This window comes from Myotis daubentonii, chromosome 15 (assembly GCF_963259705.1).
Source record: "Myotis daubentonii chromosome 15, mMyoDau2.1, whole genome shotgun sequence".
Taxonomy (NCBI): Eukaryota; Metazoa; Chordata; class Mammalia; order Chiroptera; family Vespertilionidae; genus Myotis; species Myotis daubentonii.
In genome coordinates, this window is record NC_081854.1 from 59,387,767 (window position 1) to 59,406,761 (window position 18,995).

Sequence of the window (18,995 nt, forward strand, 5' to 3'; positions counted from 1 at the left end):
TTCTCTACCCTCAACTTCGTAATCTGGCACTTTAGTCCTTTGTGGAACCAAGGGCTGCATGTGGGACAGCAGCTTAGCCTGCTGCCTGTCACCGGCCAGGCTGTGGCACCCTTTGTCCTCATCCCCCAGATCCCTTGGGGTTCGTCGGGTAGGGGCACCTCTGCCCTGCTCTTCAGGATAATGGCTGGAGGGATACCTGTGCCCTGCCTGCCCGTATGTGCCTGGGAGGTGACTTCTGTTGGCATCCCGCCCTGTGGGTGAGGACATTGCTTCCCTGGGATGTCAACCGAGGTCTACTGGACACCAGGCTCTAATGCCTGCCACATGGACACGGGTCCTGGAGGCCCCACTTGGGCTGCGCACAACCCTTTAGTAGCTGGATTGCAGGCAGCGGGGATTCTAGGAGACTAGGGAAGTGGCTGGAGCAGGTGGGACTGGGGAGCTTGAGGCAGCAGCTCTGTGCCAGCTGGTGTGAAGTGCTTCAGATCCAAGTGACCTGCACAGGCTGCCAGACCAGCCAGGCGGTGCAGGCATGCGCGCGCGCACCCCGTCCTGCCTCCCCTTCTTCGTCCTTGCCAGTAGCCTTCCTCAAACGAACTCTGGAACCACAGGCGCGAATGCAAATCCAGATTCTACCTGTGCCCGTTAGAGTCCCGCTTTACCTGTAAAAGGGGGACCCCCACCTCGCAGGATGAGGTACTTGGTAGGGTGCTGCCCTGACTCCACAGGAGACCATCGTCCGTCACCCCACTCCCGCTCATCTTGGCCTTGCACTTGGGTGGCAGGGCAGGGGTTCTCAATCCTGCCTGCACACTGCAATTCCCCAGAGAGCTTTAAAAATAACAATGCTGCCCCTCGGGATTGCTTGGCCTGGGCCCTCCATCTTTATTGTAAAAGCCTCCCAGGAGGCTATGACGCACAGGACCAGCTTTCCCAAACCTAGAGGAGCAGGAGGCCACCCGGGGCGGCAACAGCAAAAGGCAAACAGCAGAGCGGATCGGTTTCGGTCGATCCCGCCCGAGGGTGGTCCGTGGGGGTGTCCGGAAGTCCGCAGCTTTGGGGAGCGACTCGGTTGGATGAGCCGATCGCTAACGAGGGGCCCGTCCCGCGGGCAGCCTCGGACTCGGGCCGAGTCGTCACAGGCCGGGCGCGCAGAGCGGGCCGGGCCCTCCCGACCCCCGGCTCTCACCTGCGCGCCCTCAGCGAAACAGGGTGCAGGTCCCGGTGCGGGAGGCTCGGAGCCCGGGCGCCCGCTCCCCCAGCCCAGCCCCACAGCCGTCGCGGACACGTCTCCCGAAGACGCGGAGACGCCGCGGTCCGGGCACGCAACTCGCGCGAGAACACGTCCGGGCCAGCCCGCACCTTCGTAGGTGACACCGGAAAAGAGCGGAAGTTCCGGAGCGCGCAACGCGCAGGCGCGACACGCAGGTCCAGCCAGCCCCGAGTCAGCGCCGTCAGTGCGCAGGCGCGCGGCAGCTCTCCTTCCTGCCGGTCTGCTCCCCGTCCCCGCACGTCAGCGGCCGTTGGGTCCTATGTCACGCCGGGCCCTCCGGAGGCTGAGGGGGGAACAGCGCGGACAGGAGCCCCTCGGACCCAGCGCCCTCCAGTTTGGTTTCCGTGATGACGATGATGCGGAAGATGAAGGACCAAAGCGGGGGCCCGGTGGCCGGCGCCCCCGGAGCCCAGGGAAGGAAGGAGTCCGAGTCAACAACCGGTTCGAGCTGGTGAGCCGGGTGGCCTGGGGTGGGGGTGAAGGGGGCGCGGTGTGTGAGGCGGGTCTGCGCGGGGCGAGGCCGTGACGTCAGGGGGCGGGGCCACTTGGGGTCCGGGCTGCAGTGGGGAGGGCGGGACGAAGGGAGTGGGCGGTGCATGAAGTCATGGGGGCGGGGCCACGCCCGGTTCGGGCCGCAGCTGGGAGTGGGGCCGTGGTGTCCAGGGGCGGGGCAGTGGGGGTCTGGGCTGCAGCGGAGTGGGCGTGGTCGTCAAGTCGAGGGGCGGGGCATCAGTTGGGGGGCGGGGCTTCCCGCCTCAGAGCCTTGGTCAGGGGTGGTCCCTTGATTTCGATCTCCACCCCGGCACTTGCAGGGTCTTTACAAACATTCACCTTTACTCCTCACAACGTGGAACATGGTGTGCTGCCCATCGTCGCGTCCCCGCAGCCAGGCGTCCAGCACAGCGGGGTCTCAGTGCTGGCCTCAGGCTGTAATCTTGCATGTGGGAGCCTTATCTTGTTCTTGCTTCCTTGACCTTGTGTGGGCAGGTGACATGTGTTTTGCTCACCTGTGTTTCCTGCATCATACTGGTGCCCAGCATAGGCATAGAGTCCGCACTGTTCTTTCTGTTGAGGTTGAACTTGGCATAGAGGTTGTTACAAATTTGAATTCCTTAAAACACCTCAGTTTCCCAAAAGGGACTCGAAAAATAGGATTTTTTTTAAAGGAAGGGAGCATGACTTCATAATAGGAAGTCAGCACCCACTTTCACCGAGAGGCATTGGTGGCACCGTTAGTTGAATGCTGGGGAAAGGGTAGGTGCCAGTTTGGAGGAAATGTCCACTAGAGGCCTCATTCCAGCTTCCTCCCTTTGCTGCAAGATCTTAACCAGCCCCTGGCGTCCCAGTGCTGCTGCACAAAAGGCGCCCGAGGTAGGACTTGACCTGTTACTGGTGGAGACAGAACCCGTTTGGTAAAATTCCGGCATCTTCACATCAGGTGCTCTTTTTATGAACAAAGACTTATGGACTTGCTAGACAGACAAATGGCACTCAGAGCGGGAAATAAGTTGTGATGCTCTGGGATTCTGCATTATGCCAGCTCTGAAGACAGGACACCAGGGCCACCTGTGCCCCAGCACTTTCTGTGGCTCATCAACTGAAGGAGCCCTGAACCAGGACTTGTTCAGACGGTTGGCACTGGGGGCTTTGAGGCATAACATGTTCCTGTTCCTCCTCCACAATCTCAGAGTGGCCTTGAAGGTGCCCCCCAGCACCTCCTCTCTGCTCTTGCTACTAACACGCCTCTCAGCACCTCCAGGATGCACTTGTAACGGGATGATCCGTGACGCCCTCTTCTCTCCCCTCTGTTCCTGCAGATTAACATTGAGGATCTTGAGGAGGGACCTGTGGTGAACGGGGAGAGGTCCGATGGTCTGCGCACAGAAGCTGTGGTGTCGGGGAGCAAAAGGAAGTCCCAGAGTGGAAGTGCCGAGCCCAGGAAGGATGGAGAGGTGGATGACAGGACAGGGCCCCTGGAGCAGGTGTGGGGACAAGGGTGCCCAGCCACACACACTCTGCTGTCATTTTCTGAATTTCGTCTTGTTAATGCCCAGTTCCCCCCAGATTTCCTCGGGAGTTGTGATCAGATGTGCATGCAATCTTGAAGACTGGTGGACGTCCCGGGTGCTATATCCGGGGTCCCCTAAACAAGTTTCCACAGTAGGAGGTCCTTTTGGGAGAGTCCCCCTGCTCAGCGGTGTGCGCTCTTCATGACTGTGCATCTGGGGCTCAGGCAGGTGGACAGGGCCCTGGGTGGACGTGCCTTGAAGAAATGTGTAGGCCAGGTTAGTTCTGTGTTCTCCATGGCACACGGGAGGGTCCCTCCAGAGACCTTTTGCTCATTTACTCGACACATGCTTTTGGGAGCCTCCTGGGCTCTAGGGACAAGTCTTTGCCCTCCAGGAGCCTCTGGTCGAGAGGGTGACATGGATGGACTGACAGCTACAGTTGGGGAGACCTGATGAGTGTGGGGGTGGGGCAGATGGACCTAACGGGCAGGGGGGCTCCCCAAGGAGTCTTCACCCTATGATGGGAGGAGAGGCCAGGTGAAGGCGTGACAGGTGTTGAGGCAGAGAGTCATGGGTGTGGGGCCTGGTCTCCAGGCGGCTGATGGTGGCAGGGAGAGTGGGTGACAAAGTGAATGATGAAAGCAAAACGCTGCTGGGTGGATATCAGAACCCTGTGAGCGTTGTCAGGTCACAAGGACCTCTGAGGTGTGTCAGGAAGAGGTGTGAGAGGAAGGTGGAGGCTGCACAGAGTCAGGAGACTGGTGGGAGGCATTTGTTGTCTGAGAGAAGTCGGTGAGGTCACAGGACATGCATGAAGTGGGAGGGAGGGGACATCAAGCCTGTGTCCGGTGTCGCTGTGTCCCTCTGCAGCTTCTGCTTTGATTCTCAGGGTTTAAGATCTCATCCTCTCTTTACATTGACTAAGATCTGCTTCTTTTATTAGTCGAATGTGAGTGGCAAACTCCGAAAGAAGAAAAAGAAACAGAAAAATAAGAAAAGTTCTACAGGAGAAACTTCGGTATGTCTGGCTGCTGCCCTGTCGTCTTCTGGCTGTTTCTCAGGGGGCTGTTGGAAGCTGTTTGTTTGCGTATCTGTTTGTGGCAAACCTGTCCTCCAGGTTCTGTGGTCACATGATTATGAAGCTTAGATCCCTTGGCCTTTCTCTTCCTATCTGCTCCCAGTTCAGAACGCTCACAGGCCTTAGCTCTGCAGTTGGGCTCCGCGCATTCAAGCCTCAGCACAGTCTTTAGGGGAAAATCGGCTTAGCCCCTGCGTCCTGTCCTCACACCGCTTTCCCTGCGTATCAGCAAGTCCTTGCCCTTCTTGTCCCGTGCCACCCTGTGGGGTTGGTGCCTGCCACGCTTTTTACAGAAAGTCGGGAAGGTTTCAGGGATGTCACCATGTTTTCGAGAGCACTGTTGGCACGGACAGGAAAGCAGGTTGTTTTTATTTGATATTTCGATTCCTTCCTGCTAGGAGTGTAACTAATTCAGAAGTCAGAGACATGAAAGGGGGAGATTACCTACCAAATTTCGCTTGTTTGTTCGCTCCATTCCGTGAGGGTTAGAGCCCCACTCTGCCTCTGAAACGCTGCTCTTGGGCAGCAGAGCCCTCAGCCTGCTGCACCTGTGCCCTGACCGATACCGGGTACTGGGGTGTAAATGTCCCCAGGAGCTGTGTGTCAGAAAGAATATTTCCATATTGCCCCTGTGCTTCGTTGCCCCTGTGTTTGTCCCGAAAAGAGGTTGTGTCTTTGTGGCTGTTCAGTCAGAATCTCAAGTCCCAGCTCAGTTACCTGAGCAGGTGAGTGCACCTGTGAGACCAGAAATGTAGCCTGTGGTTCAGAATCTTGAGGGCTCTTCTGGCCCTGTGATTCTGTCTGTTCTGCGCTGCTTCTTATGAAGAATCTGTTATATGCCTGTTGTCTTTCAGGAAGCAAACGTGATTGCAAATGAGTGCTTTGTAAAAATGCGTCCGTCATTGGTTGTTGTAACGTGTTAAAGAAAGTGAGGGTGGGGATTAATATGTTGCTGGTTGGGGCCTTTAGGAAAATGGGCTGGAAGACATCGATCGCATCTTGGAGAGGATTGAGGACAGCAGTGGCCCTCACCACCCCAGCCCACCTCCCCTGAGCTCGAGGAAGCACGTCCTGTATGTGGAGCACAGGTACCCTCTCCCGCGCCTGCAGACTGCGTGCTGAGGAAGGTCCTTATTGGGAGCAGAAGAAACTAACTGTATTTAAAAGTGATACAAGCGCATTATCAGACATTCAGGAAACAGGAAAAGGAGAAAGGGGATAAGGGGAATGCCTCCATTTCCACTTCTAGCTGACAGTGTGGGAACACTATTGACATAAGATGTTTTCCTGGATTGTAGATGCTGGAACCCTGTCCCCACTGTAGAGGTTGGTCCTGAGTTGGTGGGAATCCCGATGAGTCCAGGTCTTTCACTGCCCTCACTCGGCTGAGAGTAGTGGCCAGCCTCAGGTCGCCGCCTGGGGGCCGTGGTGTTAGGGAAAGCAGGCCCACTCGTTGTCTTGGACACCAGAATAGCTGTTTTCCTCACTGGGTTTTTATGTGACTTTCTAAAATTCTCAGAATTGTTATTAGAACTCAATTTCATTTTTCTTTTAAAATTTTCAATTCTCTAGACACTTAAATCCAGACACAGAACTGAAAAGGTATTTCGGTGCCCGAGCTGTCCTAGGGGAACAAAGGTGAGACCCACACGGGCATGTTCTCAATTAAAGGTGGGGTTCTCAACGCCACAGTGAAAAAACGAGACCCTCAGGGTGCCCCGTTGTGAGGGGCCTGAGGGTGGGTCAGGGAGGAGCTGGAGTGTGGCTGTCTGTGCTGCTGGCTCGGGGCCTCTGTAGCCAACGTTCCAAAACCCTTAACTTCCAGTGTGAACTTCCAGCCTGAACCCTCAGCAGGTTCCTTCTTGCAGCTCAGTCAGCATCACCACTAACATGAAGTTTCGGTTCTAGGACAAGTCTGACCTTTGTTAATTTAACAGTTCTTTTTTTAAAAAAATGTTTTTATTGATTTTTAGATAGGAAGAGAGACGGGGAGAGAGAGAAACGTGTGTCCTTGTCCTTGTGGCCTCACCCCCTTGCCCCCGCCCTGAGGTTTTGCTCCCACAGCCCAGCAGGGGTCGGGCAGTGTAGGTGAAGCGGTGCCATGTCCTGTTCTCCACAGGCCGCGGCAGAGACAGCGCGTGTACCCCAAGTGTACGTGGCTGACGACCCCTAAGAGTACTTGGCCCCGGTACGCCAAGCCAGGTGAGAGGCTTCAGAGGTGCGGGGTTGTGCGTTGGCCGACGCTGGGCACTATTGGTGTCTGAGCCCATTGGGCCAGGTCAGTCCTCTGCAAAGCTATGTGCAGGTGTGTGATCGGGTGCCCGGCGTGGTGCCACCAGTGTTGGGGCACAGGTCCCACGCCAACGGTGTGTCTTCTCGACCATGGTTTTTTGTGTGTGTGTGTGTGTGTGTGTGTGTGTTTATATTTTTCTTGATTTCAGAGAGGAAGGGACAGGGAGAGAGAGAGAGAAACATCAGTGGTGAGAGAGAATCATGGATCACCTGCCTCCTGCACACCCCCAACTGGGCATCAAGCCCACAACCCCGGCATGTGCCCTGACCAGGAATCGAACCATCACCTCTTGGTTCCTGGGTTGAAGGTCAACCACTGAGCCACATTGGCTAGGCTTGACCATGTTTTAATGCAGCTTTTTATCTACCTTACTGCTTTTCCCTGTTGGTATTATATCATAGGAAGTAATCAAGTTCATTTTTGAAGGGTCACATTTTATATTTTGTTGCAAACTAGTAAGTACACATAATTGAAAGAAAAATAGCAATTGTGCAGAAAGGCATGGGGTGTGGGTAAGTGTCCTGTCGGGGCTGCTTGGCTACAGGGCCTGGAGGAGCACCTGGGAGCCCTCGGGCCAAGGCGGGGGGTAGGGAAGGGAGGCCCCGAGCATGGGCAGAGATGGGGGGCATCAGCTGTGTGTCCTGCGATAAGTGCCTTAGTGTAGTGCTAGTAAAGTAAGCCAGGGGTGACCGGGAACCCCTGACCTATGTCATGAAGGCGCTGAAGGGAGATGGGAGTTTCCAGAAAGGACCCTGTACCCCTGAAGTTGGGCACGAGAAGCAGCCAGAAAGGGCATCTGGTCGTGAGTTGCAGTCATGTCTCCTCCATGCCTGCCCGGCCCCTGCACGTTGTCCTGGGTGTTGGTCCTCTGTCCACACTCGGAGGAGAAACGTCTGTAGGAAAAGAGCAGGGAGGGTGCAGGCAGTCAGCAGGCACCTGGGACCACGCTCACGGCGGAACCAATGCTTCGATGCGGCAGCTCGCACTCTGCACACAGAGGTTCCTCGCCAAGAGCACCTGAGGAGCCTGCCCTGGTGTCCTCCCCAGGCTTGTCGATGCGGCTGCTGGAGTCCAAGAAAGGCCTGTCCTGCTTTGCATTCGAGCACAGCGAGGAGTACCAGCAGACGCAGCACAAGTTCCTGGCTGCCGTGGAGTCGATGGAGCCCAACAACATCGTGGTGCGTGAGTCCCACAGCAGGACTGGGTCCCGGGAGCCGTGCTCAGGGCGCTGCTGCTGGGGCTCGCTGCTCCCCTCCAGTGTGGGGACCCGGCTGGGGGAGGGTGAAGGTGGAGACTCCTGGGCACAGAGTTTTGAACACCGTGTTGAACACTGTTTGGGCTGGAGGAATATGTGACTCACCCCATGATACTTTCCCCGAGGCTTAGATGCCTGAAAGAAACGAGTGCCCGGGGGCTGGTGCCTTCTGTGTTGTCCCTGGAGGCCCCGACCGTAGCCACGTCAGCTTCCCTTCTTGCCTCGAAGGTTCTGCTGCAGACGAGCCCATATCACGTCGACTCACTGCTGCAGCTCAGCGACGCCTGCCGATTCCAGGACGATCAGGAGATGGCGCGAGACCTCGTGGGTAAGAGCTGCTCGCACTGGCCCTGCTGCAGCGCCCACGTCCCCTCCCACGAGTGTCTCAGAGGCTGCGGCATAGATGCCATTCGATAAAGTGACTGGGGTACAAATGGGTTTCCCAGGATATTGTTAAAAGCGTTGGAGTTATGCAGCCTCGTAGATCCTAGACCGGGGGTCCTCAAACTCCGGCCCGCGGGCCACATGCAAATACAAATATTGTATTTGTTCCCGTTTTGTTTTTTACTTCAAAATAAGATATGTGCAGTGTGCATAGGAATTTGTTCATAGTTTTTTTTTTAAACTATAGTCCGGCCCTCCAGCGGTCTGAGGGACAGTGAACTGGCCCCCTGTTTAAAAAGTTTGAGGACCCCTGTCCTAGACCATTTTTGTTACTTAAAAAGAAACCTCAGCTCTTCAGTCACCTCCCAGTCCCCAGCCCCTGGTAACCACCAGTCTGCTTTTTGCCTCTGGATTTGCCTGTTGACGTTTCTGATCATGTCTGTCTGGCTTCTTCATGCACCGCAGTGTCTCTCAGGCTGGGTAATGGGCCCCGTTGGTGTGCCCACCAGCACGTGACACCCTGGGTTGTCCCCACACTGTGGCCCTCGTGAGTGAGCTGCTGGGCCTGTGTGTGAGTTTTGTGAGGACGTGTGTTTGCATTTCTTTGTCTGGAATCGGTGTTGCCAGCTTGGTGATCCCTAGGGTCACGTTGGTGCAGTCACTTCCCCTAAATCCTAGTGACCTGACTCCTTCCAGAGCTTTCCTTGTGAGCCACAGAGGACGGGGTTGCAGCTGCCACACAGTGGCTGTGATGCCCTCCGCTGGTGTTTGTGTGCCCCACAGAGAGAGCGCTGTACAGCATGGAGTGTGCCTTCCACCCCCTGTTCAGCCTCACCAGTGGGACCTGCCGGCTGGACTACCGCAGACCCGAGAACAGGTGAGCCGGCCTCCCCGCGGGCTTTGCTCGCACTCACTGCTCTTTTTCTTGTGTGCTGGAGCGTTCACAGGTGACATGAGACCCAGGCAAGGGAGTGGGAGCAGGTGGCGTGGGCTGTCCACAAGGGGTCCCACCAGGTGGCTTGAGCCAGGCATCTCACTGGGTTTAAAGCTTGAATGCAAGAGGGCTGGGGTAACATGTGTTTGTGTTAGAAGTGAGCCTGCTAAGCCACTTCGCCGTGATGGGGTCTGTCATCGTGTTTCCTTGTATCTTTGGACGAAAGGATCCGTGCCCGAGAGTTTAGGAAGCTCTGCAGTGCCCTGTACGCGGGGGGGTGGTTCTGGAGTGAGTAGCTGGAATTCAACCAGACCCTGTTGCTCTGCAGTGAGCAGTTGTGGGCATGGGCCCTCTTGTCTTACAGAGACTTCTGCCGTCCTGAACTTCTGCCCCCGCTCAGGCCCTGATGGCCACAACAGCCTCCCCACTGCCCTCATCCTGGTCTTCAGGGCCCTGGCGGGGTGGGCATGCCCTCTGTCCTGGGGCGTTCCCCCGCCCTGGAGGCCGTCCTGAGTCCCAGGCATGCTGACCCACTGCTCCGTCTGCACTGGGGACTGCATCTGAGCTTCCTCCACTGCTTGTGTTTGTCAGCCTGGCTGCTCCAGTTAAATCCCTAGTTCTTTAAGACAGGCTATAAGATACTCACACTCCAGGCACTAACCAGGCAGTAGGTGTTGATAAAAATAATGGCCTGCTGGGATCATCGCAGTCACAGACTTGGTGCATCAACATCAGAGCTACTTTGACTGTGGAAATGTGAGGAAAGATGAAGGTTGTAATGACAGATTTTAACTCTCTTCCCATAAGTAATAACTGCAATCCTGCTTTTCACCAATTTTAGGGACTGAGACATAAGATTGTCCTGGGGCCTCACAGACAACCTTCCCGTGGGTGTTGGGGTGCAAAAAATACCCCCAAGATAAAGGTTTGAACTAAGAAGCTTGGTTTTATGTAATGGTTGCACATGAAACTCAAACAGCAAGCAGAGCGTCACCTTCTCTGCAGACACAGGAACATTCCCGAACATTCACAGTGATTAGGCCACACAGGAAAGGCGACGACGCGGCAGGCGCGAGGGGCCGTGCTGGATGAGGACCCTGGGCGACGTGGCTTTTCCACCTGCTGTCGCTCTGGCTCACGAGGAACTGTCTTGGGTCTAGGAGCTTCTACCTGGCCCTCTACAAGCAGATGAGCTTCCTGGAAAAGCGGGGCTGCCCGCGCACGGCGCTGGAGTACTGCAAGCTCATCCTGAGGTGAGCGTCCGGCTGGGCTGCATGCTCGGGGTCACAGGCCCGTGACACGGGGGCCCACTCTGGGTTTTCTCTCCCTCTGCCTCCCTGCTCGCGTGCCGCCTCCGGAAGCCTGGAGCCCGACGAGGACCCCCTGTGCATGCTGCTGCTGGTTGACCACCTGGCCCTGCGGGCGCGCGACTACGAGTACCTGATCCGACTGTTCCAGGAGTGGGAGGTAGGTGGGGGCGCCAACGGCCTGCACCGTCCTGTCCTCCAGGGACGCTGAGGACACCATGGCGAAGGTCCCGGGAGACCCCGCCTGCTCTGCTCGGTGTCAGAGCATAGGAGCGCTGAGGAGCCTTCTTGGCTACCAGGTCGACTGTGGGGGTGTCACAGTGCTTGTGCTCAGGTCGCCCGCTTTCACTTCATCACGGCCTCAAACCACAAGCCTCCTGATGCAGATCATATACTGAGGTTGCTAAGATCTGTGGCTGGAAGGAATCGACTCTTCGTGAAATTGTGAAAGAAAAAAGTCACGTTATTTTTGCTGTCGTACTTCAAACGACCGTTCTGTTTCACTGCTGTTAACCACTCTGCCTGGTGTATAAGTGGAACTTGAGCACAGGTGCTCGTGTGCAGAAGAGAACAGTGCAGGGCTCAGGATAAGGGGGACCACTGCCTGTCGCTTCTGCGAAGGGAAAACCCCCGGACGTGCGGTTGTCGTCGCACATGGTGCTCCCTGAGAACTCTGCCTCTGGCTTTCACCTCGTAGGCTCATCGGAATCTGTCCCAGCTCCCAAACTTTGCCTTCTCCGTGCCGTTGGCGTATTTCCTGCTGAGTCAGCAGGCAGACCTCCCAGAACAGGAGCTCAGCTCCGCGAGGGAAAAGGCCTCTCTCTTGGTGCGACAGGCCCTCATCATGTTCCCTGGAGGTGGGTGCGGCCAGGCCTGCCCGTGGCAGTGAGGCTGAGTCTGAGGGGTTGGGGGTTAGGGTGTCTCTTGACGTTGGTAGTTTGAGAAGTTACCTTCGGAAGGAGGGTGGCATTTTCTGAGGGGCAGGAAGTGAGCGCCCGGACTGGGGAAGTGGGGACGGGAGGGGCAGCCAGCCAGCCGGGCTGTGCTTTCTTGTCTGCAAAGCTGCTGCTCACCAATGTGAGGGACTGAGACAGATCATCCTGGGGCGTCCCGGACAAGCTCCCCATGGGCGTCGTGTGCAGAGGTCTGCGGGCTCGTCCCTGGGTGCAGTCAGCAGCTTCCCACACATCCTGAAAGGGAGTGTGGCCTGGGAAAGGAGCGCGCTGCTGTACCCCTCCCCCCGGACCCGCGTCCTTACGCCACATGCAGCTTTACAAGGAGGCAGCAGCCAGGATTCCCGCCTCTGGGGCTGATGTTCCAGGGCAGGGAGACAGACAGTGGGATGGTGTGTGAGGTGGCGCCAGAGGGGAGATGGGGCTCTCGGGTGGGAGGAGGCCAAGCCGCTCAGGCTCCCAGCACACGGCACCCTCAGCCAGCCCAGCCCTGCACGCACACCTTGGCCTGGCCGCTCTGAATACTGGCTGCCCAGCAGGCTCAGGGAACCGACCCTCCCATCCATCTGCTGGAGCTGGGGCTGTTAGTGTGGAGGAGAGTGGTCTGCAGCCAGGCCCCCTGCCTGGGGCTGTTGACACACAGCAGGGGGTTCGGGTCGGGTGTGGAGCCCTGCACCACAGAACTGCCAGCCGTGCCCCTGCTCACTGGGCTACAGAGGTCCGTGTCCTTCTGTGAAGCTGCTTCTGTGTCAGAACGGAGCTTGAGGCTACTTTAGCCCATTCCTGGGGAGTCACTGGGAAGGGGGGGCTGCCGAGGGTGGGGTGTGTGGTCTTTAGGATGAGAACGTCTGGCATCCATGCTTGGGGATCACAGGTGGGTCCCCTTAGATGCAGACGGGGCCCCTGGGAAACAGCAGGACTGAGGACCCTCCTTCAGAGTTGGCTCTTGTGCGTGAGTAACCCATCAGGCCTCTGCCTCCTCCTGCAGTTCTAATGCCCTTGCTCGAGTGCTGCAGCGTTCGGCCGGATGCCGCCGTCTCCTGTCACCCCTTCTTTGGACCCAATTCCGAAATAAGGTAAAGACTGGAAGACCCCCCAAGGGGCACAGATGTGACATGTGCATAGTACAGGCTGTCTGCATGTCTGCGGGGGCCTGGCCTGTTGGACATGGAGCTGGCGGGGTGTGAGCAACCTGCAGCCCAAAGCACAAGGTTTCCCGATGGGGGGCGGGGGGGCAGGGGATGGGTGCCCTATGTTCTTTTTGTATTTTTCGCTCCTGTTAAGGAACTCAGACTTGGTAACGACCACGTGCGATGTTCAGAAGTGAGCACCTGTGCCCCACCTCTGGGCAGTGGCATATCCCAGGTTGGCAGCCCTCTGGGCAGCCTCCGCTCACTTCAGGCTTTGGGCACACCCTGGTTGTGCCCAGCATGTGCCAGCAGGCACCTGGAGGCCTGGATCTGGGTTGGGGGATATGCTTACAGGCCCTGCCTTCCCGCAGCCAGCCCCCTGCGCTGAGCCAGCTGGTGAGCCTGTACCTCGGGCGGTCCCACTTCCTCTGGAAGGAGCCGGCCATCATGAGTTGGCTGGAGGAGAATGTCCGTGAGGTCCTACAGGCAGTGGATGCTGGGGACCCCGCCGTGGAAGAGTGTGAGAACAGGTGAGACGGGCTGGGGCAGCTGGACAGCTTTTGGCCTGATAGGTCCACAGGAGAAAAATGAGGGCGCTCTCCTCGGGAATCTCGATCATGAATGTCGGTTTGAGGAGGGCTCCATTCCAGGACTGTCCTTTTTCTCCCTGGGCCCAGGCGGAAGGTGCTCTACCAGCGTGCACCCAGAAATATCCACCGTCACGTGGTCCTCTCTGAGATCAAAGAAGCTGTTGCTGCCCTGCCCCCGGTAAGGAGCGGGCTGCTGGGGGAGCTGGCCCCTCTCCTCAGGGCCTCGCAACCTGTAGTCTACTGCTCTGAGCTGCTGACATCCTGGGCAGAGATTGCGGCATTGTGTGATGGTGATGGTGTGTCCCACCCTCACCCAAAGCCTGGGGCACAGTAAACAGCTTGGCCGCGGGGGCCACTCCAGCAGAAAGGCCCGATCCAGACCAGAATCTGCTGACAGGCTGCGGAGGGTGGAGCAGAGGCACAGCGCAGGGCTCGGCTGCATCTCCGTTCTCTGTCTCGTTCTGCAGGATGTGACCACGCAGTTTATGATGGGCTTTGATCCTCTGCCTCCCTCAGATACCATCTACTCCTACACCAGGCCAGAAAGGTACCTGTCCACCGCTCCTGGTGCCTTTGCATTCTGGCTCTCAGATCAGTGCTTCGGGCCGGGGACTTGCTGCCTCCTCCAGACACAGGCTCTCAGAGCCGAGTGATTTGGGGTCGTGGGTCAGCGTTTCCAGGCGTGGGTGCTTTCCATGTCTTTGTCTGACTAGGAGCATCGCTCTGTCAGGTTCTGTGGCAGGTGCTGCACATACAGTGGGAAGCAGTAAGGACACTTCTGCCCTGGTGGCATGTCCAATTCAGTGGGGGAAACACGTCAGGTATAGAATCTGGAAACTGCCACCAGGAACTGCCGAGAGTGGAGGGTACACTGAGATTTGGGGTGCCCTAGCCAGGTAAAGAGGTGTCATCCGAAGGTAGCTGGGCCAGGAGAAGCAGGGCCACGTCCACAGCTGCTGGGTGTGTGTGGACGGCTCCCTTTCTCCTGGCTTTTAAAGCTGAGGAATTGCCTTGCCCAGAGCCCTCACCATGTCCTAGATCTGGAAGAGGCACCAACAAATGGTCCCACTTAAGGGAGCATGAGCTTTCAGATCTCAAAAGAGCACGTTTTGTAGAAATCCTTCTTTCCTCACCAAAGTATAAGAGTTGGATTGCTTATTCCTAGGTAACAGTTCCCAGTAAACTGCTCCAGTGGAAATTATTGCCAGTGTCACAGGCGCAGGCCGGACTCTTAGCACTGAGGAGTGGCTGTAGGGCTTCAGTGACTTAGCATTGTCCCCCACCCCAGCCGTGTAGACCCGGAGCTTTCAGAGCAAATTAAGGTCACTGCCGAGCAGCACCTCAGTGTCTCCTAGAGCTGGGTCGCAGCACCTCATTTCACCAAGAGGGGCCTTCCCTTAACACTTGCCCTGGAATCGCTTTTTTTTTTTTTTAAAGATATAGTATTTTTACTTATTTCAGAGAGGAAGGGAGAGGGGGAGAGAGAAAGAGAAACATCAATGATGAGAGAGAATCGTTGGTCAGCTACCTCCTGCACACCCATACTGGGGATCGAGTCTGCAACCCAGGCATGTACCCTTGACCAGAATCAAACCCAGGACCCCTTCAGGCCACAGGCTGATGCTCTATCCACTGAGTCAAACCGGCTAGGGCCGCTTTTTTTTTTTTTTTAATTGTTAGAGAGAAACATCAATGTGAAAGTGAAACATCAGTCACCTGCCTCCTCCACGCACCCCACTAGGAATGGAGCCTGCTGCTATCTGGTCATGTGTCCTGACTGGGAATCAAACTGGCAACCGTTTAGTGCACAAGACAACACCTAGCCAACTGAGCCACCCTGGCCAGGGCCGGATCTCTCTATGACCAGTTTCCTAGATTCCTTCGCTTGAGTGCTGAAGAACACTTTGCAACCAAATCCTCGCTTATAAGCAAGGCACCTGGCTGTGGTGGGCTATGCTTTCCACTTGGTTCAAGAAGCCAGGCTGTAAAGGGCCAGCCCCTGGCTCTGGAACAGTCCCCCCGTGGCTCTGGGTGCCGGCAGCACCCCCTGAGCTGACTGAGTTGTGGCTGCCTGCCCCTGGGGCTCCAGGCCCCAGCTCAGCCCCATCTCCAGCTGCTGCCTTTCTGTCTCTGCTTCGTTTCCTCACTGTTCTTTCTCTTTCAGGCTGAGCCCTGTCAGCCATGGAAACACAATCGCCCTCTTCTTTCGGTCACTTCTGCCCAGTTACACCATGGAGGTAGGTGAGCTCACCTGGCCTCTGCTGGCCACCGGGTCAACAGGTCCCTTCAGGTGTGACTGTCCAGAGCCAGCACTGCCAGCAGCAGGGGCACCCAGTCTGCCTAGGAAGCTGGCGTGGCTGCCGATGGGACAGAACACCCCTCAGTCAGCGGGGCTGCTGGATCCCACTCTGGTGGCCTGGCCTTGTTAGGTACACGCATGTATATGGCTTCCAGGAGCTGCTGCCTCGACAGGCCCTGAGTGAGCTCCGTGGGCGTGCTGGGGCCCAGAGAGCCCTGCTCAGATGGGTCTCATTGCCACAGGGGGAGAGGCAAGAGGACGGAGGGGCCGAGGGCCTGGACCACAGCCAGGGCTTGAACAGGCTGATGCTGGCTGTGCGAGACATGATGGCCACCTTTCACTTCCATGACCCAGAGGCTCCGCAGGAGGACCACGCCGAGGGGGACGGGGAGTGGGACTGAGCGCACAGCTCCACGCCCACACTGTACATTATGTTCCTGATTTGTCTGGTCAGAATTGACCAGCTCCCTGAAGTAAAAATGCCATGTCCGTCTGCCTCCCTGTCTCTCCTGTACACGTGAACGTTATGCCTGCGCATGTGAGCTCTTTCCCAAGCTGGGTCAGTGCCCAGCGTGAGGCAGGGGCCCTGTGTGCTTCTGTCGGCCCTGGGGCAGGTCTAGGGCGGGAGGGCAGGCACCAGGTCCCCGGGCTGGGCACACAGGCAGGTCTTTCCAGTCCGACATAATGTTTTTATTGGAAAACACTGAGTCAGGGGAGCCTGCGAGACGATGGCTCAGGAATGGACGGCAGAGATTGGGGGCGTTTGATCTGCAGCATGACCAGAACATGGAGGCAGGCTTGTTGGCAGGTTGGCAGCTGAGAACCACACCAGGCTGCTGTGACTCGGGAGCCTGTTTGGTTCTGGAAGGATCCAGGGCACTGAGGTTGTGAGCTGGAAGCATCCTGTCTGCAGGGCACCCTCCCGGCCCTGACCTCCCCAAGTTCAAGGGAAACCAGGCCACCTTTGAACCAAGACACTGACCCAGCTCTGGGCCAGCCCTTCCTGAGATCCCACTGCGCAGAGAGCCACGAGGCAGGCTGCACACTGCACGGCTGTGACCCTACCCTGCTGGTGTGGCTGGGCTGGACACATGCACCCCTTCATTGAGCTCTCCGTGCCCCCGTTTCCCCGTGGAGCTCACTCGCATACTGAATGCTCACATGTTGCGTGCCCACTGCATGCCTCTTGGTGCTGGGGAGACAACAGTAACAAGACTGAGGGACTTCCTGTTCTCACAGCCTCCTCACGTGTGAGTCAGGCTCATTGTCTCGTGGTGGGACGCACTCTTGTGTCCATTGCCATTCCTCACGCCATCTCCCAGGGGCACCAGAGAGCGAGTGATTCAAATGGCCTCAGGATTATCTGTGATTTCCGTAGACATTTCCCCCATGACCGTAACTAATCACAAAGTATCTGCTGTCTCCTTCCCACAGAGTCCCCAACAGGCGAGTGCAATTAGAACCAATGGGGTCCTGAGGCCTCCCGGAAAGAAGGCTGTGGTCACCTGCCAACGGCTGCCCAGTCTCATGCCCTTTGAAGTCTCAGGCTGGGGTGGGGGCACTGGCCACCTCAAAGGCCTCATTTATAGAGCCGGATATGATAGCATCCCTGAAATGTGGTGGGCAGGGCCCTGCTCACCCAGCGGGCACCATCGGTGCCCAGGGCTAGAAGGCAGCTCTTGGGGATGTGAGCTGCAGTGGACCCCTGGGAGGTGTGGCAGGGACCGTGGACCCTCACAGCTGCTGAGACCACCTTCCTGCCACAGCACAGCCTCACGTTCCTGTCCTGGGGCCCTCTGGGTCCTCCACCAAAGGGTGGGAGGGGGTGTGCGGGGGGGCCCGTCCTGTGCTGCTGCCTGTGGAGCTTGGAGAGGCCCGTCATTCCATCCACACCTGGGGAGTGGGGGCTGCAACCTCCAGAAACACACCTGGTCCCCTTTTGGAAAGTTGTTTGGCTGAGTCTACCAAAGCGGAGATCTGCCTCGGCCACGGAATTCCTGTGTCACCCAGAGGGACACCTGACTGGTCACCAGACACGGGGCAGGAGCGCCCAGCGGCACTGTGATGGGTTGGGAGCTGCCCCGATGACCAGTGTGGTTGGGGCGTCTCCATGCTGAGGAGGCACAAACCTGGCTCGGGGCGTCCGCCACCCTGCGTATTTATAAGGTGTGTGCTGTACCTGTGACGTGCTTCAAAAAAGGGGGGGAGGGGACTCTTCCCCTTCCCATCGTGGGAGTCTGTACTTGTTCTTCAATAAATCTCCATCCTTGCTATTAAAAAAAAAAAGGGGAGGGGGGAGCTCTGTACCATAAGTTGTGTGCTGGAAGGAGTGATTAATGTCGATAAGTGGACATCAGTGTGTGCTCATATGGGCCCCGTCAAGCCATCTGGCAGCCAGTGGACGGGAAGGAATGAGCAGGAATATCATAGATACAACTCAAAACACAGACCTGCTCGGCCGGGTATCTCAGTTGGTTAGAGCATCATCCCCATACGCCAAGGTTGTGGGTTCGATCCCCTGGTCAGGGCACGTACAAGAATCACCCGGTATCTGTAATGCTTTCAACAATAAAAATAAAAATTTTAAAAAGCAACCAGTGAATGCCTAAATAAGTGAAACAACAAGTTGATGTTTCTTTCTCTTCCTTCCTCTCTAAAAATCAATTAAAAAAAGAAAAAACACAGACCTCCCCAACTCCCTCCCGGCCCCATCTCCGCCGCCAGCCACTTATCTTTCTGGTCGCCTCACTGTCCCCTTCCCCTTCTGCCTCGGCCTCCAGAGCAGGGTTTGTGGTCACAGGTGCCATCTTCAGTGAGGAAGTGCTGGGGTGGCATGAGGCCAGCACGGTGCCCATGGGCACTCTGGGCCCGTGTTCCCACAGCGGCCCCGTGGCTGGAGACTGAGGTCTGTCTGGAAGTGGCTCCTGGCTTGGAGCCTGTGGCATCCTTCCCCAGAGCAATGGGGCTGCCGGCAGCTCTGTCCGAAGCCCCCCCCCCCCCTCAGGATGACACAGCGTATCTTCCAGCCCGTGGGCCAGGCTGACCTCGGGCAGCACTCAGCAAAGGGACTGGGGGGCCTGGGGATGAGCTGCCCTCAGTGAACATCTAACAGGGAGTGGGGGTGGACGGCCAAAGGCCAAAGACGCTTCCAGGCAGACAGCACGGGCTGGCCTCAGGAACCGGAGGCTTCCAGGAAGTGGTGTTTGCCTCTCTGGCAGGTCGAGAGGACACCCCACACAGGCGCCTGGAGCCGAGGCCTGACTGGGCGCTGGCTGGCAGAACACTGGTGACGCCGCAGTGGCTGTGAACAGGGAGGGGAATGTCGGCTGTGCCCGGAGTTGGGGCCTGGGAAGCAGGACGGCCCTGGGTCCAGGCACGCCGCCTGGTGGCAGCAGGGGTGCCCAGGGTGCTCTCTGATGAATCCCTGGGCACACGCCCATCATGTGGCACCCCTCAGGAGGAGGGGCTGAGCAGACGATGTGAAGCGTGT

General features: G+C 57.3%; 1 protein-coding gene across 4 annotated transcripts; it reads left to right on the forward strand.

Annotated features, from left to right (window-relative positions):
- The first annotated feature begins 1,422 nt into the window (after positions 1-1,422).
- Positions 1,423-16,002, forward strand: TCF25 (transcription factor 25). Of its 4 annotated transcripts, none has more exons than XM_059668188.1 (18): positions 1,424-1,724; positions 3,091-3,255; positions 4,226-4,300; positions 5,330-5,448; positions 5,933-5,998; positions 6,480-6,562; positions 7,701-7,831; positions 8,137-8,236; positions 9,076-9,169; positions 10,387-10,479; positions 10,588-10,693; positions 11,231-11,390; positions 12,475-12,562; positions 12,988-13,146; positions 13,294-13,384; positions 13,674-13,753; positions 15,371-15,443; positions 15,661-16,002. In XM_059668188.1, exons 1-18 carry the CDS (start codon positions 1,533-1,535, stop codon positions 15,904-15,906), a joined length of 2,121 nt encoding a protein of 706 aa, XP_059524171.1. In that variant the 5' UTR covers positions 1,424-1,532; the 3' UTR covers positions 15,907-16,002. The 4 variants fall into 4 exon arrangements, with proteins under 4 accessions (XP_059524174.1, XP_059524171.1, XP_059524172.1 ...); XM_059668189.1 differs by having other exon boundaries at positions 3,091-3,225; XM_059668192.1 differs by having other exon boundaries at positions 1,427-1,724; positions 15,748-16,002.
- The last annotated feature ends 2,993 nt before the right edge of the window (positions 16,003-18,995 follow it).